Source organism: Sinohyriopsis cumingii, chromosome 7, assembly GCF_028554795.1.
Source record: "Sinohyriopsis cumingii isolate HCF-2022 chromosome 7, ASM2855479v2, whole genome shotgun sequence".
Classification (NCBI taxonomy): Eukaryota; Metazoa; Mollusca; class Bivalvia; order Unionida; family Unionidae; genus Sinohyriopsis; species Sinohyriopsis cumingii.
In genome coordinates, this window is record NC_142967.1 from 122,478,470 (window position 1) to 122,502,817 (window position 24,348).

The 24,348-nt window shown below is 35.1% G+C and overlaps 1 protein-coding gene across 1 annotated transcript in view; it reads left to right on the plus strand.

Annotated features, from left to right (window-relative positions):
• Positions 1-16,031, plus strand: part of LOC149796054 (serine/threonine-protein kinase SIK3-like) — a 111,711-nt gene extending 95,680 nt beyond the window's left edge. Inside the window, exons 15-16 of the mRNA XM_089965975.1 lie at positions 834-1,022; positions 1,515-16,031. Coding sequence (XP_089822101.1) covers positions 834-1,022; positions 1,515-2,639 — 1,314 coding nt within the window. The 3' untranslated portion in view covers positions 2,640-16,031. The remainder of the gene's footprint in view (positions 1-833; positions 1,023-1,514) is intronic.
• The last annotated feature ends 8,317 nt before the right edge of the window (positions 16,032-24,348 follow it).

Below are 24,348 nucleotides of genomic sequence, written 5' to 3' on the forward strand. Positions count from 1 at the left end.
ATGAACAGAGGCTTTCCTGTAATGTAGAGAAGTAGAGTTCTAGGTATTCATGGATTGAGTGCTACAAGACACAAATTGTGTGAACAGAGGCTTTCCTGTAATGTAGAGAAGTAGAGTTCTAGGTATTCATGGATTGAGTACTACAAGACACAAATTGTGTGAACAGAGGCTTTCCTGTAATGTAGAGAAGTAGAGTTCTAGGTATTCAGGGATTGAGTACTACAAGACAAAGATGATATGAACAGTGGCTTTCCTGCAATTTAGAGAAGTAGAGTTCTAGGTATTCAGGGATTGAGTGCTACAAGACAAAGATGGTATGAACAGAGGCTTTCCTGTAATGTAGAGAAGTAGAGTTCTATGTATTCAGGGATTGAGTACTACAAGACACAGATGATATGAACAGAGGCTTTCCTGTAATGTAGAGAAGTAGAGTTCTAGGTATTCAGGGATTGAGTACTACAAGACACAAAGGATGTAAACAGAGGTTTTTGCTATAAGGTATAGAAGTTGAGTTCTAGGTGTTCAGGGATTGAGTACTACAAGACACAAATAATGTAGGTAGTAGATTCCTAAATAATCTAGAATGGACTACTACAAGACACAAGTGCATGTTGTCAAATAGAAGGCCATATTTCTGTATTTTGGTGCTACACTTTGCAGCATTCAGGTCTGCAGCTGTTTGAAACTTTCATTTAACAAAGAATGGGTTTGTAATGTGTTTATTGAAGATATTATACTCCTTGATAAAGGCACTGTTGTTTTCCTGTCTGTCATTCAAGAAGTATATTTGTAAAGCTATGTTTGTTATATTTAATGCACACTTTGTTTTTCAGAAACAAGTGAATGGGAGAGGTTCAGACCCCCAGAGTGCCACACTATACCAGCACCTGCAGAGACTTCACCTTCAGCAACAGATCCAGTGTCCGAGTTCCCCCTCCTTCCAACGTGGAAGTCCCCCTCTCAAGAGTTCTGTGCTTTCTCCACAGCGATCAGATTCCCCACCTCAGGCCTATCTATTTCAGGTATCACTGCACTCAAGAAAAGTAGAATTTCTTTTTTCATGTTTGAGTTCTGTTTGCTGTGCAGATTTAAGATGAAAAGAGGCTGTACAGTTTTGTCTTGTATCGAGAATATGACATTCATTAGCATTGTTATTGCTACTACTCCCGAACTATACGGAGGAAGGTCATGAAACTTTGGTGCAGAATTTATTTTGAAGATAAGGTCCCAACTGAAAATGATGTTTCTCAGACATTACAGTATAGTTGCCTGTCCAACTTGAATATCTTGTTATTGCCACTTTGTATGAATAGATGGTCATATTGACAAGGGGTTTTCAATATTGACGTTGAAAGATTTTGCCTAGTTCTAATTTTCCCTAATGCTTTGATTTTTCTTGAAGGTGCACTGTTTTTAATACTCACTATCAGTGTATTTTTGCCAAAAATGTAATGGGCGCTAAACCCGGAAGCACACCATAATATTTTCAAGAGCTTTTGTATGATGTTTTCCAGAGCTTTGGCCAGTCACATCAGCGGAACAGCCCACCACCAAATTTCCAGAACCTGCACATGATCAAAGAAGACTCTCTGGATCATGCAGAAGGATTGCAGAGTGGAACTGGATCCATCGAGGAAAATGAGGAAGAAATGATGCAGACACAGGATTCTGTCAATACTTCATCGGGAAGTACATCACAGTTGAAATCACCTAAAACGAGAAAGCGCCAGTTCTCAGGAAAGCCTCAGATCAGTATTACAGACACTCAAGGTCATGTGACTGATGTAACGTCAGATGGTGAATCAGAGACGGAGTCCGTGGAACATTCTGAAGACATGCAGAGCTTACCTACAACAACTGTAGGGACATTCCAGGTTCCTAGCACAATTGTTGCTTCATCCACAAAGATGCCCCAGTATGATTTCTCGTACTCCTCATCATATCGTAGCTATGTTAACCCTGACATTGCCAGTATTCATAGTACATACAGTGTTCCACTTGAATCTGTGCAGCATGGCGTGAATCCAGCTGTTACAAATATGGGTTGGAACAACCCATCTCTTGGAATGCCCATGTACTATAAGAATATTCCACGACACTTGCCTTTGACAAGCGGATTACAGTATCAGAGAACTTTTATGAGTGCTGACCCATCACAGTTTGTGCTTAATTTACAGCAGAATTTCAGGCCAGTACAGGAATGTTGTGATAATGGCATTATGGGATTGTACAATAACCAAATGCAAAGTTCTGTGAACAACCATAACAACAGTGATCTACAAAATGAAGCTAGAAAAGCAAATTGTGAGTCAGAGCTACGAACAGAGATAAATGGTTCACCAGTTAGTGTACAGAATTTATCAGACACATCAAGGACAAGTTCCTTAATAAATGTCTGTTCTCAGAAAGCTGTGACGGAAATTTTGCATGAGATCAAACGTATATTGGAGTGTAGTGGTCCAGAGATAGCATATAGGTGTTCGGATAATTTGTTCCAGTTGGAAAATTCTGATGTTCAAATGGAAGTAGAAGTGATGGAAGGAATTGATTCTAATCGACTCCAAGTTCGGCGGATATCGGGTGATAGTGTCCATTATCAACAGCTTTGTCAAGAGCTTCTCTCAGGAATTAACTTGTGAGACTGCAAGTCCCTTCTTCCTGCAACCTCCCACAAGAGACATTGTATACTGTATACCAGAAAATTTCCCCTATTTTATATGCAGTCATATATTATGCATGAATTTAAAATGATAGTGAAAAAATAAAAACTGTTCACGTACATTATCCTTAACAACTCTGGAGTTTGAATTTACTACTGCACAAAAAACTGTTTTACTGTTTCCCAACTGGGAAATAACCTTACTAGAAAATTTCATGACACACAGTAAAATGAATATCAGTTGGTATCATTGTATTGCCCAGACCAGACTTTCTGATAGATCTGTTACAGTTGTTTTCAGTTTAGTTCCCAGACTTTCTCACAGATCTTTTGCAGTCAGCACACCTTTATTCCCTATCATTTCAAGCAGATCTGTATTTTTGGTTTTTTTTCGCATTGTGAAGTACATGTCAAGATGCTAAGCATTTTCAGATTTTTGTTTTTGTAAAATTGCCAGTCTTAATTAGTTACACTGATTAAGTAGAATTTTTGAAAGTGTTCTCTCCAGGCCAGTAAGCTGTGTCAGTCATGCTACAGTTTCATGTCAACTTGTACAGCTTCCTATTTGACTAATCATTTTCACTGCTGCTCTTTAATTTATATATTGAATCATTTATACCTATTACAGAGCAGCAACTATTTATGGTGCCCAGTTACCACTGACTACAGTGTGCTAATTGTACCGGGTATATACATCAAACTTGATATGCATCAATGCATCACCTGCTGTGGTAAATGCAGTCAGCCTAATGTTTTGATTAGAATAACGTTGATAATGCAAACAGTTTATATGGTTTTTCTGGATCTTTTTAATTTTAAAACTTGAAATCTTGTTTTCAAATTTTTGGGTTTAAAAAAAATAAAAGCAATATTCTACTTAAAGCACATAAAACTCATTTACCTTGAAAACACAGCTATAATCTGAAAAAGATAAGAAATAACAGGTTTCCTTTCTTATGTATTGAGAAAGATGATTCCTTTTAGACATTATTGCATCTCTTATTTAAGGTAGTATGTACAATTTTAATAGTATTTGGTGTGGATGTGACATGCATTGTCATGAGATATCATAAAGATATCTAAATTGCATTTGTACTGGAATGCAGGTGCTAGGTGCAACCAATTAAAGTAAAGTGGATTTGGATAAATATACAAAAAGAAAAACTTTACAAAATCATTTATAGAGGCATTTTCATATGTAGTGTGTCATACAAGTATATTTTTATGACTATTATAATAAGAAGAAAAGCATATACCCTGTACTTGATGCCTGTATTAATCTTACCTTGGCTGACCCTGTCCCTGATGCCTGTATTAATCATTTTAAGTTTAATACATTTGCTTGTGAGTATTTAAATGAATTTCTCTTTAAACATAATTAACACATTGATTCATATAATATTAGTATACTGTAATATTGCTTATAAACAACATATGCTTTTGTAGATTGATTAAGATGCAGAGCAGCTTGAAATGTAGCTTTATGGAGAATTACCACATCTTACAAATTTTTTAAAATGATTCTGGCAAAACACAAATTCAGAATATACAAGATTTTTTCATTTATATTTCTGCCATATTTTGGTGCTTTGACATTTTTTCTTCAACTGGTGTTTGCTAGAAGGGATAAAAAATCCTTTACATGTAGTTAGGAACTTGCCGAGTTACAGTAATGTAACATAACTTACCATAGTGATATCTTGTATATATTTAATTTTTGTCACAGTTACTATTTCAGCAATATTTATGAACTTTTACTCATATACTATCTAAACGACATTTGTGAATGTAATGAATACAAGTTTGGTTTTGAGGGGTTTGATGTCACCAATCAGATTGACAATAATACTCATCCAGTGTCAGTATCAATATCTGCCCATCCTCAAACACTAGACTGTTATGCCCATTTTTGAACACGGGTAGCTAAAATTGTAATTATCCTTGACACTAATTGACAGTGAGGCATCATGTCACAACTTGTCAGTGTCATCACATCACTCCTTGACCGTGACTCATCATGTTACTACTTGACTGTGAGAGTCATTGTGTCAAAATAGTGCCACAGTTTTGACATTATATTTTGATTTTACTACTACAAGTTTAACATGAAACCAGTGAGAAATTTTGTTATATTGGTTGGTTTGTGAGAATTTTGTTTTTCATCATGATGAGCTGTTAAAAGATTTTCAGAAAAATCTGAAAATGCATAAACTTTTCTTTTTGACATAAACTTTTGGAAGACTGAAATGCTGCATTTAGCATATATAGTCACTATAGCAATTGGAGTGGTATGAATGTAATTTTTAATTTTATGTTGTATTGAAGGATAATGATGCATATTGCTGAAGTGGAAGAGAAACACTCTAAACACATCCCAGAAATTCATAGCCAGTTGTATTAAAATTTAAAAAATTATTAATCTTTCTTAATCATCATCCTTATATTGACACCTTTGTTTATACTTCATTACATGGCATTCTTGTATGCTGCATTTATATGATTCTTCTAAATTGACTTTTATCATACATATAGAAGATCATTTATTTTCATGTGTGTAATTTATTTTGTTACTTAAATTCTTGGATTAGGGAAGGAATCATATTATCTCCATGGTAGGATCATTGTTGGATCAGAAATCTGTAGTAACTGGCACTTATAAAAATTGGTATTCACACTAGTTGCTTCTTCTGAATTATGAAATAGAGACTGCATATAAAATGTTGTATCCTGTAACTAATTCTTAATTTACAGTTGTAGTTTATCTTTTTTTTCAAGTTGTGTGATGATCTCATCTATTCACTGTGTGTCCAAATATGCTCTGAGAAAGAGAGAAATAAGAACTTGGTAATTATTTTCACCTGAGGAAAATCTGTCAAGACTGAAATGTTACATATTTTATTTAACCATATTTTCCAATAATTATATACTGTAACTTAAGAGCATTCTCATTTTCATAAATGTGTACTTGACTCTTGCAATAACAGCATTGTGTGGCTTACATACAACCCAAAGTAAAGAGTATTATTAAAATTTGAAGAGAATATTCTTAAAAAAGATACACTAATTATTGATGTGGTTTTAGTTTATTGCATTTTCTGGAAGTTGATTAATACATTTTTATGAGATGGTTCATTTTGACACACGTAAATGGAGAGTTCATAATTAGTTATCTTATTGCCTAGTCCTAGTAGCATAAAACTTTGGTTAAAAAATCTACACTACAAGAGACTTATGGGAATAGGAGATAAACGTTTAGACTGTAAAGTGACTCAATGATCTAGAGTACTTTTAATCACTTCCAATATCAGATTTATTTTACCACATATTTTCAAGGATTATCAGTGACAAGTTCAAATCTGAAAAACAAGCAAGTTTGTATGTGTGTAGATTTTTTAAATCACATTTAGTCTGATGCACAACAATTGCAGATTCATGTACTTGTCAGAAAGAAATATGCCAAATGTTGTGACATTAAGTGATTTATGGAGGTTGCCATACATAGATTACACAGTAGGGAAAGTTTGTAGGGCGCAAGTAATGAGAACAAAATGGACAGTTCTAGGACACTCAATCAGAGAATCATGCTAATTTCTCAAAATTTGTACCAACAAAATGAACTAACTGCAACTGTTGTATATTATATTCTCAAGCCGTTTTTTAATTTCCATTTTAAATAAGTGAAGAACTAATCTCCCTTGAAGCTAAGTACAGTATAAAAATTTACCAACTATTTTCAGTCATTTAAAGGCAAAGTATTTTCATGCAATTTCATTCTCTGACACCATGTCTTGTATGTTTTTATGAGGAAATATATCAACATAGGCATTACATAATTGCATTATGAAAACTGAATTGAACTGCATATAGAAATCATTCTTTCATCCTTGTAATCACTGTGTTTTGAAGTGACTTGTAGTATAACTATATAAAGTTGATGTATTAATAATCTAATGGATGAAAAAAGACCAAAAACAGTATTATATACTAAATTGGATTTTATTACCCACCCTTTAAAGGACAAATGTATTTGCATCAGGCTTTCATTGTTCTATAATTTATTATGTTGAATAAGTATGTCACTATCTTCATTACATTCTATAATGAATGTCCATTTCTAAATATAGAATATATCTAAGGAAAAATTAAATTAATATCTTGTTATAATTTTTATTAGAATTGTAATTTTCACATTCATAGGCTTGCTGTGAATGCCAGCATTGATGTCTTGAAGTGTTCTGAACAAGTACAAGAAAACATTTCATTATTTTTGTTTTTCATTTTGTATTACATTGTAATTTGACTGTCTTTACAAATGATATTAATTTTCTTCAAATCTCAAGAACATGATATCCAGTGGAAAGATGTGCTAAACATGATAAATCACTGCATTGGCAGGCATTTTCACCATGCATTAGTGATACAGAGAATAAGACTGACACAGTATTGGCAGTGATACACATAATAAGACTGACACAGTATTGGCAGTGATACACATAATAAGACTGACACAGTATTGGCAGTGATACACATAATATGACTGACACAGTATTGGCAGTGATACACATAATAAGACTGACACACTATTGGCAGTGATACACATAATATGACTGACACTGGATTGGCAGGCATATTATGCATATTTATGTCTGTAAATAGCATGGGCCGATTGAAGAGTGCAGTGGCGGAACTCTCTTTAAACAGTATGCTCCCATTGAAGAGTGATGGCAGATTTGGGTCTGTAAGCAGCATTGAACTCGTTGAAGACTGCAGTAGCAGCTCTTGGTTGGTCCACAGCAGATATGGGTATATACTTGTTGTAGTTGTGTGCAGATTTGATATAGCTATTTCATTAGAGAACATGTCTTTCCTCTCTTTCCTGCCTAGGATAAAAGTGCAGGTCATGCAAACATCTGCCAAATGGGCATGGTATCCGTCCAAGCCAAGTTAAACTTGACTTTAATGATTTTTTTTATACTTCTCTTCACAATACCAAATGCTGCAATCTCCACAGACACACGTTAATTATATTAAGAAACCGATATTAAAACTCCTTGTTGTATTAAAATATTAGATATGTTCACATAATTTCCACCAGTATGATACTTTTTTGAAACAGTTTTATTGGTCATAGATCTGAAAGACTTATGGGATGGTTTGTTGTCCATCATCTATACATCTGTTAGCTATCTCTGCTTCTTCTGAACTACATGGAGGATTGCCATGAAACTTTATACACTTCCTCATTCAGTGGTCTAGTGATCATAAATAAAAATTGCCCCATTTGAAAGTCTTGTTATCACTACCTGACCTAAATAGATGGTTATATTAACATAAAAATTTGATAAAAAGACTTCTTATGATGTCTAGTTGGTCTGGAATTAATATGTTGGCAATATGATGTCCAGTACGGTCATGATGGCGGCCATCATGAAAATCTTAATGCTGCACCTACAGAAATAACGTCATATTGACACCTGTTTTCACCAGAAGATTTCTAATGAAGTCTAGTTGTTCTTAGATGAAAATGGAGCCAATATGGTGTCCAGTATTACTGATCCTCATGAACAGAATGTAATATTGAAGTAAGATTTTCACAGAACACTAGAAACGTTGTGAAATGGTGCCACTCAGACATCTAAAATAGCTAACATTGTGGCCATTTTGAAAATCTTGTTATCACTACACCCTAATGAATAGTCAGATCAACATGGGGTTTCAGTAAAAGACATATGATGTCTGATTGGTTGTAAATGAAAATTCTATCTGATCCCTAATATGGCCATAACAAGGGCCATCTAAAATATCACTACTCCAAAATGGCTGATCATTGACATGAAGACTTCTTATGACATCTACTTGGTCCTAAAGGAAAATGGAGTCAATCTGACGTCCATTATATCCACCACAGCAGTTACATTGAAGATCTTGTTATTTGCTAAAGAATATCAGGGATGGTTTATTCACTCGGTATTTAAAAGAGGAAATGGTCTTACCTGGAATTCCTGGAAATTCATTTCATCCAGTAGAGCATCAGTCAGTTTGAGGGACTCTTGAATTTCGTTTGTTATCAAACAAGCTGTTTACATTATGAAAGCTTTATATTGTTTACGTTTATTTGTATATCTGTAGATAGATTGTTCATTGTTAGATTGCATTTAACTTTGCACACATAGCTAGTCATCATTGTCTCAGTTACCTCCCTTGTTATAGTATACTTTAGAAAACCTACAGAAATTACACCAATGATGGCAACATTGAATGTTGATTTTAAATCTTTGTTATTATTTCCTAGCCTTGTAATTAATTATTGAGGAATACCCTCAGTTTTCGATTCTAATTTTGGCTTTTAGCTATTGAGGATTGTCTCCAGTTTTCCATACTAATTTTGGTTTTAGTTATTTGAGACATACCCCAGTTCTCGATTCTAATTTTGGTTTTTAGTTATTTAGGATTACCCCTAGTTCTCCATTTTAATTGCTTTTTTTGTTTTGGCTATTTATGATTTCCCCCAGTTCTCCATTCTAATTTTGTGAATTTTTAAACTCTTTTTTTTTTCTGTGAGGATTTTGGTATATGATGGACAGGTTCCTTCCTATTCAAAGCAGAAGCTTGGTAATTCCATAGTTATTCAAAATATAACTACCTGGTTGGATTAAAGCTGTTGTTGCATAGAGGTTTGGTTGTTTTGTACAATTCCATATCATCAAGAATAGTATAGCATTAGTTTATTGCAGTACAAGCTTTTAAAATGGGAAACTACATCTTTGAATAGATGTTTTGTTTAAAGGGCTTAAACTTGGAGGATTTTAAATAATTTTTGTACCACCAAGCAAAAATTTGATTTAAATTTTATTTCTATTAAATTTGTTAAATAAAATCTATGAAATGTTTCAAAAGTATTAAAAACGGCCTTGTGAGTTTTCTGATATTCATATCACATATGGACTAAAGGCGAACTAATATGAAATGTGTATACCATGACTGGATCTGAAAGTATAACAGAAGATCATGTGACTTGTCCACAATAATATAATTATGAACTAAATGATAACTAATGTGATAATTTTATACCCTGCCTAGAAGCTTATTAAGTTCTATCAGTTTAGAATTAAATATCTCTATGTTGCACTTGATTTACGAAAAAGAAATATCCATACTTTAATTTCTTTTAATTTGTGTAATGATTTATAAAAATATTTTTCTAGTCTGAAATTATTTTTCTTTCTTATTAAATATAAAACAAGTTAGAACTTTTTATGTTGTTGTACATGAATATTTGGGAGCCCAAAATGCGTTAGACTTATCTTGATTTTTTTCTTCTTTAGTTATGTTAATCTTGTGCGGTGTTCATTGCATATACTTTCATGAAAATGTTTTCAATATAGTCATGATACTTGATTGGGACTTTTGATTTTAGATTCTCTTTTATGACACTGTTGTACAGTAATTAGGCTCAATTGGTGCATTTTGGTATGGCAGATATTAATTTTTATAAGCAGGTCACACTGATCTGCTTTTCTTTCAGTACTCCTATGTTATGACTTTTTTAGATCATGTTGCACAGAGATAAAACATAGCTATCAGTGGAATCCTTGCAAAGGAATGTGAACAAATTCATGTCACCTTTTTCATTGTATGTAAGAACTCCATGAACCAATTGATTGTCAGCGTTAGGCTGTAATGCTTTATCTTTCTAAACACAAATACTATGCTACACAAGTTGGCAGGTCACCAGAGAAAAATCTATTATGCTTAATGTTTGTAAAACACAAGTCAGAAGGTCTCCTTGGAAAACCTGTGATGCTTTATGTTTGGAAACAAATGTAGTGTGCTACACAAGTCGCCAGGTCCCCATAGAAAACCTGTGATGCTTTATGTTTGGAAACACAAGTAGTGTGCTACACAAGTCACCAGGTCCCCATGGAAAGTTTGTGATAAAATTAATAATGACATTCTTTAGAAATAAGACTAGGATGCATTAGCAGCTTGATTTATGTCTTATTGGTGTGAAACCTTTTGTACACCCTGATCTTGTTTACAAATTAGTATTGATTGATAAGGTCTACATTGATTAGACAGTCTTTTCTCCTCATCATCACATTTATGGTAACTACTTTGTTCATATTGTCTTTTTATTTATTGATAAAGTGGTAATGATGGGTGCTTTACTGTGGTCACCTTGGAATGTACTGCATTTTATTTCATGAGTTTTGTTTGCGTCGTCATACTATTTAAGTTTAAGAATTTGTAAAGTAATTATTATTAGTATAGCTTTAAGATTGAGGCTTGGCTTTACATTGAGTTGTGCTATTGTTTATTGCTTTTGTGTTTGTGTTATTTTGTTTTGCTTTATTTCATTCTGGTACTAAATCAATTTTTGTGTTATTTCCTTTTGCTTTATTTCATGCTAGCACTAAATCAACATTTGTGTTATTTCTTTTGCATTATTTCCTTTGAGTACTAAATTATTAATCACTAAAGACATATACATGCAGATTTGTTTAATAATTACAGAGGATACATCATGTTTGCCAATACACTTTTCTACACTTTTGAATTTAAGTGTATTTATTTCAATATAACACAGAACAGTGTTTGTAATTTTGGATGAGTCACCACTGAGTTGTTTCTGCAGTACTCTATCATGTCAAATGAAAAATTGATTTCCTATAGTTCTGATATTACTTCAAGGGTATTGTAGTTTCTACACCTGCCCCCCAAAATAACAAAAAAAATTCATGCAGTAAATTATTAGTAACAGTTCATAAGTTTTTCAACACAATACCTCCCCCCAACACACACACACACACACACACACACACATGGATTAAGATGTAATTGTTTAGATTTGGTTTGAATATGTTCCAGTCTACCTACTTATGAAACATAATGTTTGCACATGCATGTGTATTTAGTTCACTTTATATTTTTTGTTCCAATACTTGTTTTATTCTTTGTAAAGATGAGAGAGAAAGAAAGAGATACATCAGTATATGGAGTGTTTAAGGTATAATCACTCCATCACTTGCACTTGAAGGATTCCAGTGATACACTGAACTTCTGTGTTTTAATTATATTATTAAAGGTTGAAATTAAGATGCATATATTTGTATTACATGAGTGCATTGTCTTTTCTAGCATTATTTAAGCTAGCCATGTTATAATGGACCAAACGTGTTTATATAAATTTAACATGATTCTACATCAGTATGTCTGTCCATCCAGTTTCAGTTATTTACAAATATTGCTTATATTACCCTTGCTTGCAAATAAAATAGTTACAACTTGAGTTATATGTAGAACTCCAAAACAAAGGCAACTTGGGTCAAAGATAGAACTCAAAAAAAAGACAACTTGGGTTAAAGATAGAACTCAAAACATAGACAACTTGAGTCAGAGATAGAACTTCAAAACAAAGACAACTTGGGTCAAAGATAGAACTCAAAACAAAGATAAATTGAGTCAAAGATAGTACTCAAAACAAAGACAGTTTGGGTCAGAGATAGAACTCCAAACAAAAACAACTTGGGTCATAAAAAGAACTCAAAACAAAGACAACTTGGGTCAAAGATAGAACTCCAAACAAAGAGAACTTGGGTCAAAGATAGAACTCAGAGTTAAATTGAGTCGAATATAGTACTCAAAACAAAGACAACTTGGGTCATAAATAGAACTCAAAACAAAGACAACTTGGGTCAAAGATAGAACTCCAAAACAAAGACAACTTGGGTCAAAGATACAACTCAAAACAAAGAACTTGAGTCAAAGATAGAACTCAAAACAGAGAGAACTTTGGTCAAAGATATAACTTTAAAACAAAGATAACTTGGGTCAAAGATATAACTCAAAGATAGATTGAGTCAAAGATAGTACTCAAAGACAACTTGTGTCAAAGATAGAATTCAAAACAAAGACAACTGGCATAAAATATAGCACTCAAAACAAAGACAATTTGGTAAAATATAGAACTCAAAACAAATACAACTTGGGTCAAATATAGAATTCAAAACATAGACATCTTGGGTCAAAGATAGAACTAAAAACAAAGACAACTTGGGTCAAAGATAGAATTCAAAACAAAGACAACTTGGGTAAAATATAGAACTCAAAGTAAAGACAACTTGTGTGAAATATAGAACTCAAAACAATGACAACTTGGGTAAAATATAGAACTCAAAACAAAGACAACTTGGGTAAAATATAGAACTCAAAACAATGACAACTTGGGTAAAATATAGAATTCAAAACAAAGAGAACTTGGGTCAAAGATAGAATTCAAAACAAAGTCAACTTGGGTAAAATATAGAACTCAAAGACAACTTGGGTAAAATATAGAACTCAAAACAATGACAACTTGGGTAAAATATAGAATTCAAAACAAAGACAACTTGGGTAAAATATAGAACTCAAAACAAAGACAACTTGTGTCAAAGATATAATTCAAAACAAAGACAACTTGGATAATAGGTACAATGGAAAATGAGATGCTGGAGACAGACCGAATAAATAATCTGGATCTGAATAGTATGAAGTAAATTTTTACAAATAATAGGAACCCCTAATTTAAAATTTGTACATTATAATATATTGAGGTTAACAACTTTGATTTGAAAATCAAAGCCAGTGCTTTAGAGAAAATAATTTAACCAAAGACATTACATAACTTGTATGGTCAGTGGCTTACATGTAGGCCTATATTATGGGGAAAGATTGTATGTATCCGGAGACAGGATTAACGTATAATGATAGTCAAATTGTATTAATGCCATTAATACAATACATGAAATGATTATCTTGAGACTAATGAATGATTGGCAAATCAATGATAGGGAATTTGAGATGATATTTGTCCACATTTCTGAATGCTGCCAACTATTTTATTTCAGCAGTGGTAAATTACTTGCCTGTTCTGTAACTTTTTCTTTTGGTATTATTTCATTATAAACACATGTTTTTCCAGCTTTGCATTCAATTAATGCTAAATAAATGTTATTTTCCATAAATCCCACATAGTTTGGTACCCATGAGCAGTGCACAGATTTGTAATTTCTGATGTGACATAATTTTTAAAAACTGTATTATGGCAGTTTAGATCAAACTTGCACTGTGGGTACATGTTTGCATAACCAGTTTTCATGCATCAAAACTGGATTGCTATGACCTAGTTTTGAAGATATATTTACACTTAGTTTCAAATCATGTTGGGACTCATTTAAATTCCTTTTTTACCATATGCTGCTACGTTCACGCAAAGGGTGCATTTTAGAATGGGCATGTGTCCTTCACCAAAACTGTCAGTGTGTCTTACTTCCCATGATATTAACCCCGTTTTTACAATTTTTTATCTGCAGTTTGCAGATGTGTAATTTGTGATGTGACACGTTTTTTTTAAAACTTTATTATGGCCATTAAGATTGAACTTGCACTGTGAGTACATCTTAGGATGAACTACAAAGCTGGATTGCTCTGACTTAGTTTCATGTTAGAAAGCTTGTCAGTAGCTTCTCATGGGTTGGTGGTTCTTTCTGGGGTTTTCCCGGGTTCTTCCTCCACCATGTATACTGGCCGCCATGTATAGCCTATCTTGTGCTGAAAAATGGTGTTAAACTCCACAACAACAACAACAATAACAACAACTTAGTTTCATAGGTTTATTCAAAGTTACTTGCAATTGTTTGGACTTGTTTTTCTTTAAATTGATGCCACTGCTGATGGATGACATCAGGCTTGATGTTTCACATTTTTCTGAAAAATTCATACAAACATAAAGTCATGTTAGTGTTCTAACTCAAGTACCTTTTTGCCAATTTGACACCAAATGTACAGCGGTGTGCATATTATTTTATCATGATTTCTTACAGATTTTATTCTATTTGTGTCATCAAACTCGTGCTGTGAGGGCACCTTCAGGTCAGTCATGTATTGTGCACCAAAGGAAATTGACAAGGACATATTTTTCCAGCATTTATTAAAATTCCTTTAAACTCTTGTCATAAAACTTTAACATTTTTTTGCATAATGCCATCAAGCTTGTACTAAAGATGGATATTAGATTGGATGTGTTGAACAAATCTAGGTCACAGTTACCTTTTTTCCAGAATTTATTAAATATTTTTTTAAAAAATGTCCATTTTCCATATACAGTCTGCAAGGTCTGTACAGTTGCACATGTTGACATCAAACTTGCATTTTGTATACATCTTGGGAAGGGTACATACTGTGCAACAAAACTGAGTCACTGTGACCTTTCAGGATGTAATAAAATTGGTTTCCATTTCTATTTGAGCAGTCTTAAATACTTTGACACCTATTGTCACTAGACTTGCACAAAGGGTACATTTTAGAATGAAATCATTTTACACATCCATATTAGGTCACTTTGACCTTTTTTTTAGGACTTTGAACGCTAACATGATTATTGTACTCTAATTTCAGTATCATGAATGGTGCATTGTAGGTGCAACTAGAGATTAAGTTATCAGAATAACTTGTTTGTTGTGACCTACCTTCGATGATAAGTTGAACATTCTTAAATATTTTGAATCGTGCCATAGAAGCATTAGTAGCTTGTGAGCTGTGCTTACTAATAGAACTTGGGCTTGATTGGTTGGGTACTTGTGTATGCCAAAGGTAGAGTAAAGAAACCAAAACAACGAATACAAGGGAGCTTTGTTTTGTACATTCTTCACTTTAAAAATGAATTTCCACATGAGGAGCTAATCACCAAGGAATGATTATGGATGTAAATACCACAATTCATTAAGCTTTAAATAACCTTTTATTGAGAAGTGATAGTTTAGTAACAAGAGATTGTCATATCCAGGTCTTTGTTTATGGTGTGAAAGATATTTGTGTGGTGTCATGTTCCTTTTTACACTCAGATAGTAGACCTCTGTGTGTGTATATGTTTGTGTTTTATATATATATATATATATATATATATATATATATATATATATATATATATATATATATATATATATATATATATGCATGCATGCTATTTAGGTTATGTAGAATGGTCTGAGTATTGTGCGAGTGGGTTTATGACTGTTATTGTGTGTAGCTAGCTTCAGGAATGGGTTTACTAGTGTTGTACAAGTTCTTTTCTCAGTTCAAACCATAGCAATATTTACCTTTTATATCATGTAATGTTAATATTTATTGGTATGATACATGTCGTTTTTCAGTTTGCATGCTGACTGTGTGTTTTTGACAGAAGAATTGTTGTGTCAAATTTAATTAAATTTTTCAGCATATTGCATTACTTGTTTTAGAAAAACTAAATGAATAAAAATTATGTATGGTATTTTTATGCCAATGAACTTGTTAATGATGTGATATGTATAATTAAAGAGTACATCTGAACTTATTTCAATACTTTCTCTTTTATTTTGGGAATAAGAAAGACTAGCTTAGTTGCTACCAAAATCATGAAATTTAGGAATAAAACCACATATATTTGTTTTCCATCAAATCTTGGTTTGTTACCAGAGTATATTCTTGATGCCAAAAAAAAAAACAACAACACAATGCCCTTCAGTTTCTGTATACAGTTCTTGATGCCAAAAACATAACACAATGCCCTTCAGTTCCTACATAGTTCTTGATGTAAAAACATAGTACAATGCCCTTCAGTTCCTACATACAGTTCTTGATGCCAAATAACAAATAGTACAATGCCCTTCAGAAGTTTCTACATACAGTTCTTGATGCAAAGCACAGTACAATGCCCTTCAGAAGTTTCTACATTCAGTTATTGATACAAAAAAACTGATAGTACAGTGCCCTTCAATTTCTATATACAATTCTTGATGCAAAAACAGTACAATGCCCTTCAGTTTCTACATACAGTTCTTGATGCAAAAACAGTACAGTGCCCTTCAGTTTCTACATACAGTTCTTGGTGCAAAAACAGTACAGTGCCCTTCAGAAGGTTCTACACACAGTTCCTGATGAAAAAATCCTGATAGTTCAGATTCTACATACAGATCTTGATACAGTACAATATCTTTCAGAAGTTTCTACATACAGTTCTTGATGGGGAAAAATATAGTACAGTGCCCTTCAGTTTCTGCATACAGTTCTTGATGTAAAAACAGTACATTGCCCTTCAGTTTCTACATAAAGTTCTTGATGCAAAAGCATAGTACAGTGCCCTTCAGTTTCTACATACAGTCCTTGATGTGGAAAAACAGTACAATGCCCTTCAGTTTCTACATAACACTTCTTGATGCAGAAACACAGTACAGTGCCCTTCATAAGTTTCTACATACAGTTCTTGATGCAAATTAGCTGATAGTACAGTGCATTTAAGATTCTACATACAGTTCTTGATGCAAAAATATAGTACAATGCCCTTCAGTTTCTATATACAGTTCTTGATGCAAAAACACAATACAGTGTGACCTTCAGTTTCTACATACAGTTCTTGAATCAAAAGCATAGTAAAATGCCCTTCAGTTCCTACATACAGTTCTTGATGCAAAATCATAGTACAATGTCCTTCAGTTTCTACATACAGTTCTTGATGCAAAACACACTACAATGCCCTTCAGAAGTTTCTACATACAGTTCTTGATGCATAAACACAGTACAGTGCCCTTCAGTTTCTACTTATAGTTCTTGATGCAAAAAATGATAGTACATTGCTCTTCAGTTTCTACATAACAGTTCTTGATGCAAAAACACAGTACAATGCCCTTCAGAAGTTTCTACATACAGTTGTTGATGCAAAATAACTGATAGTACAGTGCCCTTCAGTTTCTACATACATACATGCAAAAATATAGCACAATGCCCTTCAGTTTCTACATACAGTTCTTCATGGAAAAGCACAGTACAGTGACCATCAGTTTCTACATACAGTTCTTGATGCAAAAACACAGTACAATGCCCTTCAGAAGTTTCTACATACAGTTCTTGATGCCCTTCAGTTTCTGCGTACAGTTCTTAATGCAAAAGCATAGTACAATGCCCTTCAGTTCCTACATAGTTCTTGATGCAAAAACACAATACAATGCCCTTCAGTTTCTACATGCAGTTCTTGATGCATACACACAGTACAGTGCCCTTCAGTTTCTACATACAGTTCTTGATGCAAAAGAAAAATGATAGTACATTGCTCTTCAGTTTATGCATACAGTTCTTGATGCAAAAGTTCTGATTCTACAGTGCCTTTCAGATTCTACATATAGTTATTGATGCAGAAACACAGTACACTATCTTTTAGAAGTTTCTACATACAGTTCTTCATGGGGAAAAACAGTACAGTGCCCTTCAGAGGTTTCTACATATAGTTCTTGATGCAAAAGTCCTGATAGTACAGTGCCCTTCAGATTCTACATACAGTTCTAGATGCAAAAACACAGTACAATTGACTTTTAAAACTGAACTTTAGACTGCATGAGAAAGCTTTTATATATATATATATATATATATATATATATATATATATATATATATATATATATATATATATATATATATATATATATATATATATATGTGTGTGTATATATATATATATATATATATATATATATATATATATATATATATGTGTGTGTGTGTGTGTGTGTGTGTTTGTGTGTGTGTGTGTGTGTGTGTGTGTGTGTGTGTGTGTGTGTTAACTATTCCTGTTAATTTCAAACTTTACAGAAAATTAACATAATAGAAACAAAATTTACAGCAGATACGTAAAAATTTAATGAGAAAGCATATGTAGGTAATCTGGAAATATTTGTAAGAACTCAGTAAAATCGTAAACACGATTTGTCCAGGACAGGGACTGTACCATCATTAATATTAAGCAAATTGTTTTTATAAAACTTCAAAGTTTTCAACGGCTTTAAAATATGTTTGTAATGTTTGTCGTCTCTAAATAAGCATAATTCGTGAATTAAGACTAGTACCAGAAAGGTTCCAAGCTAAAAAGATAAAGATAAAACTGTGAAGATCGGGTAATCAGTAAATATAAGGACTAGTTGAATCCACCCAACTAAAGGTCATACTGACTTTAGATCTCGATACACTACAGTCTTGCATATTTCAAAGCGATTTATTTATCCAATAAATACTTCTACCAGTCTGGTCCGTACTCGGGTGACCGGTCAGCTGATGTTGATCATCTTGAGTGATGCCAATATTAATCTGTAAATATCTGCAAAACGGGTATCATCTTGAAGTGGTTAATCGTGATATAACCATGCAGTAAGGGTATCGTTATCTTGAAGTGGTTAATCGTGATATAACCATGCAGTGCGGGTATCATCTTGAAGTGGTTAATCGTGATATAACCATGCAGTACGGGTATCATCTTGAAGTGGTTAATCGCGATATATCCCGGAAGATATGTGACATCGACTTCTACGAAGATAAGCACAGCTTGTGACTCTCCGTCTACAACAAGCACGTGCAACCGACGGCCCGCGAGCTGGATTAATGTGGTTAAATTGACATCATTCGGTGTGGATTTAAGGCTGCACATGTCTGATCTACATATTCGAAGCGTTTGAGTTATAGATTAGCGTTACTAATTAAATCCACATAATTATGCTTCACCCTCTGGAGGAAATTTGGAGCAACTTGCACGCCTGGACATGCTAGTAATAACGGATAAGTTTAAGATAATGATTAAAAACAAATACAAGTGCTAAAAATTACAAGGTAAATTATAATATGTTATAATAAGGAGTGAAAACAGGTATCAAATTAAGGTCATTATTATAATTCTTTTTTCCGATCCGGGTCTGGTGATTGTACAATATATACAGGGTGGGAACTCCATTGAAAAATCGTCCATTAAAGATATTGGAATACTTTTAGATTTCTTTAGTGGTATGGAATTATCTAGAAAGTTTAAAATGGTTTTGTCTCAACAGTCTGTCGTTTCATTGGCTGTTGTGAGCTATTGGTATTTTGTATATTGAAACTAGACATGCATCTGACCGTCTCTATTCGAGTGTCAAACAGCCAAGCCTACTCAGACACACTTGAGTGATGTGAATAGCTGATTGACAATCCAATTTGCGGCATTTATTTCTTTGAAGTGTGCTTTACAATTTAGGCCAAAATAGTTGACCAATATTCCGGTTTTGGTCTTACTAGTTTTTAAATGAAATTTTCTCGTTTTACTGGTTTTCACATTTCGTACTTTATTAAATGAATCCTAACGACTAATTTTCCAAATGAGTAATTTTATCGACATGTCAATTCCACCGCACCTGTCGCCATGGACCCTTATACACAACGCTGATAAGATATTCTTCTTTTTTTCTTCTTGGCATCCGTCCGTCTACGGGAGACGATGGCATAGCTCCAAAGTACGCTTTTGCTTATCCTTCTTTTTAGCTCTCTTTTCAGCTTGCTTTATTCTTCTCTTTTCCTCTGCGTTTTGAACTCCCTGCCTGACAGCTAGACGCCAGCTGGAACGGTCGTTTGCACAGCTCTCCCAGTCGTTGACATTGATGTTTGCTGTCTTCATATCCTTCTTGCAAACATCTTTGTAGCGCAGATGTGGTCGTCCAGTTGGTCGTGCACCTTCTGCTAACTCCCCATATAACAGATCCTTGGGAATGCGACCTGGGTCCATTCTCTTGACATGGCCGAGCCAGCGAAGGCGCCTCTCGCTGAGTATGGAGAACATGCTGTTCATGTTCGCGCGTTCTAGAACCTCTGTGTTGGGTACTTTGTCCTGCCACTGGATGTGCAGAATGCGCCGCAGACATCTCAGGTGGAAGCTGTTGAGTTTCTTCTCGTGTCTTGCATATGTGGTCCATGTTTCGCTGCTGTAGAGAAGTGAGCTGAGCACGCACGCTTGGTAGACACGCAGTTTGGTCTTCTCTGTGAGGTTGGGGTTGTTCCAGACCCTCTGGTTAAGTCTGGCCATCACTGCTGCTGCCTTGGCAATCCTGCCGCCCACCTCAGAATCAATGGAGAGTGAGCTGGAGATGTTAGACCCGAGGTATGTGAAGTTCTCGACAACTTCCAAATTGTACCCATCGATGGAGACAGAGGGAGGGGAGTCTGTGTCCTGTGCCATGACATTCGTTTTCTTCAAACTGATGGTCAGTCCAAATTCCTTGCATGCATGGGAGAGGAAGCATACCAGCTGCTGAAGTCCATCTTCCGTGTGTGATGTCAAGGCTGCATCGTCGGCAAGGAGCAATTCACGGATGAGTACCTCTGTGACTTTAGTCTTAGCACGGAGACGGGCGATGTTGAACAGCTTGCCGTCAGCCCTGGTTTGGATGTACACTCCCTCGCTGCAGTCCTTGAATGCGTACTGGAGAAGCATGGAGAAGAAGATGGCAAAGAGCGTCGGTGCAAGGACACAGCCTTGTTTGACTCCGCTAATGACTGGGAATGCTTCAGATGTTGCGCCATTGAAGCACACTGTGCTGTGCATGTTCTCGTGGAACGACATAATAACAGCAAGCAGACGTGGGGGGCAGCCGATCTTCTGCAGGAGCCTGAAGAGTCCACTCCGACTAACCATGTCAAACGCCTTCGTCAGGTCTATGAAGGCAATGTAGAGGGGCATCCGCTGCTCGCGACACTTCTCCTGCAGCTGACGTAGTGAGAAGATCATGTCTACAGTTGACCTGCCGGCTCGAAATCCACACTGGGACTCTGGGTAGACGCGGAAGGCTAGGATCTGCAAGCGCGCCAAGGGAACGCGGGCGAAGGCCTTTCCGACGATGCTGAGGAGGGAGATGCCCCGATAGTTGTTGCAGTCGCTACGGTCTCCTTTGTTTTTGTACAAAGTGACGATGTTGGCGTCACGCATGTCCTGTGGGATGTATCCCTGTTCCCAGCAAAGGCAGAGGAGTGTGTGTAGGGGCTGGAGCAGTGCTGGTTTTCCGCTCTTGAGAACTTCAGGCGGAATGCCGTCGCTTCCAGGAGCCTTCCCACAGGCAAGGCAATCGATGGCTTTTCCTAGCTCTTCCAGGGTGGGCTGTGTGTCTAGCTCCTCCATGACAGGCGGGTCTGGAATGGCATCCAGGGCAGTTCCAGTGACATTGTTTTGGGTTGCATATAGCTCGAGATAGTGCTCAACCCATCGCTGCAGTTGTTTCCCCTGGTCTGTGATGACTTCGCCTGGCTTGGACTTGAGGGGGGTGGTCTTGTAGCTGGGGGGCCTGTCGCCTTTTTGATACCCTCATACATTCCTCTTGACAACGCTGATAAGATAGCTAGTACTACATCAAGCGACATCATACATGTGATCATGTCGACACATTTCAACATGTATGTATAGTGCCGTCTAAGAGGTTAGGTGTTATTTGTGTCCTAAATATGCAAAAACCTTGTCCGTTTTGCGTGTGCGCCTTAAATATCAGCGTACTAAGAATGAAGATTCGTTTTGTTTCTTTAAATTACATCCATGAAAATGTAAAATTGTCAAATTTGGAAACTTTATCATGATCAACATGCGAAATTTCTAGGTTAGTCAATATCGCAGATATATTCTCTCTCTCTCTTTCTTTCTCCGGAAGGGATGGCTTGATTATGATGATGCTGATAATATATCTTATGGATGGGAACTTGGTTTAAAACAATGTCTAGATTACATAAAAAACACAAAAAGCTATGGAGCGCTTCGAAACAGTTCAGAACAGTTATTTAAGTAAAATAAATCAGATATATTTTTAAATATTTACAATTTTGAGGTTAGTTTTAAATCGTTATGCACAAATGCAGCATATTAGTGTTTACAGGTAGTGTCTCGCATTGCAAAATATGGTATTTCAACTTCCACAAAATAAGATGTAAAAATAGTATTGCAACTTCTATAAATTAAATAATGTCTTCTCAGACAATCATATAAATCATTTTGGTTTTTCATATCTTGACGGAGTTGCAAAGAAACCACAGATGACACAGTCCTACACATGGGTTCTGAAGACTGTTTCTTGAAATAGGCCTAACCTTTTCTGGAAGTCTGTTAAAGCTGCTCCTTTCGAATAACACGGACTGTCTAAAGTTTGCATCGAGTTCGGTAAGATTTGTGTGTTATAGGTTTGCAACTTTTGTAAATATCAGACATTTCATAAATCAATAAGCACTCTTTTGAGTGCGTATAATCTTTATAACGCATTCCCATTTTCAAAAATGTTAGATTCCATGTACTTAAAAACCACTTTTCTATGTACAAAATATGTACCGAAGTTTGCTTGTTTCGAATACGTTTTTAAAGTTGATGTACGTATAGTTTGCAAAGGAAACAGGCCCATTCATAGAGCTATGTTGTTTTAAGAAGACATACAAATGTAATATATTTGCACGTTTTAAAACTTTCATTTTTAAGAATCCGAATATCTGAATGTAATATTTAATGACTTGATGACTTTTAGGACTTTGCACATGTCCAAATTGCAAGAGGCGAATCTAGTCTGTATCGCAAATTTCAATGCTAGGGTTAGAAAGGTGAATTTAATCAGTACGTGTGAGGAGATCAAATATAAGTCCCCCTGTGTTTTTTGAAGAAATTCGTCATGACTGTCTGAGCTTGCCTTTTTGTCCGCGCATACATACTCCCATGCTTCATGAGAGACGAATTATTATTATACACTATGAAGATAGCGACTTCAAACCTTTAGAAAAGGTTGTCTGATTTGCATTTATGTATAGCCATCTTAGAATTTTAACCTACTTTCTAGAGGCGAGGCTAAAGGAAGCTTTATTGACAGAACGTTGTGTGTGTGTGTGTGTGTGTGTGTGCCTGATTCAGATTTTGCTAACGTATTTTTTTTCAGTCATATCGCTACGATGTTTGCACTGTGGCAGTTTATAGTGATGTGTAGCACTGGGGCATCACGCTGCAGACATGTAGCAGCATGTCCCATTATGCTGAAACTTGGGTAAACCAGTTCTAACACTAACTTCTTAATGCTGAACGCCAAGCGAGGCAGCTGCTTATACCATTTTATAAATCTTTGATATAGCTGGGGTGGGGTTCGAACCCGCGACCTCCCGAATCAGAGGCGGACGTTCTAACCACTTAGGCCACATAAAGGATCTTGACAGAACTGTGTAAGTTGAGATAGATCCGATTTGCTGCTCAGTGTATGAAATATGTTGTGTTGTCAGGCCATATTTTTGGTGTGCCGATTCTATAGATTCAGGTTAAATTTCTAGCCTAGTTACATCCCTTGAGGCCATTAACTGGGCTTAGTGTTATCTTGGATACAAAGATCTGACGATATCTGTTGCGATGTGTCAAGTGTGCAGATACCGCTCTATGCAAAGAGAATGGCTCAGGCACCCGCAGATCGTGAACATCTGACTTTGTTTAACTGAAGTAATTTAGGCATATTCCCTTGTCAACCTTCTACCCTGTTGGATAACATTATCGTGCTTTTGTCTAATATACTTGTGGAAACCAGTGACAGGCCGAAATCTCACAGGAACTCGAACATGTGATGTATTTATTGTATTTATTATATTAAACAAACTTTGCACACCCCTCCCTTACATCATAATTTGCACCCCCTTCACCCTCGAACTATGATGTCCAAATAGTGACATTATTTTGCCAGACATATTGATTGCAAAATTCAAGAAAAAATTTCGATGAGATCCCAAGTAGACTGTTACGGCACTTACTTTCTAAAGATATATGGCAATGAATAGGTCTCTTACTAATATTTATTTCATTTGCTTGAAAATAAAAAAAGCAAACAAAC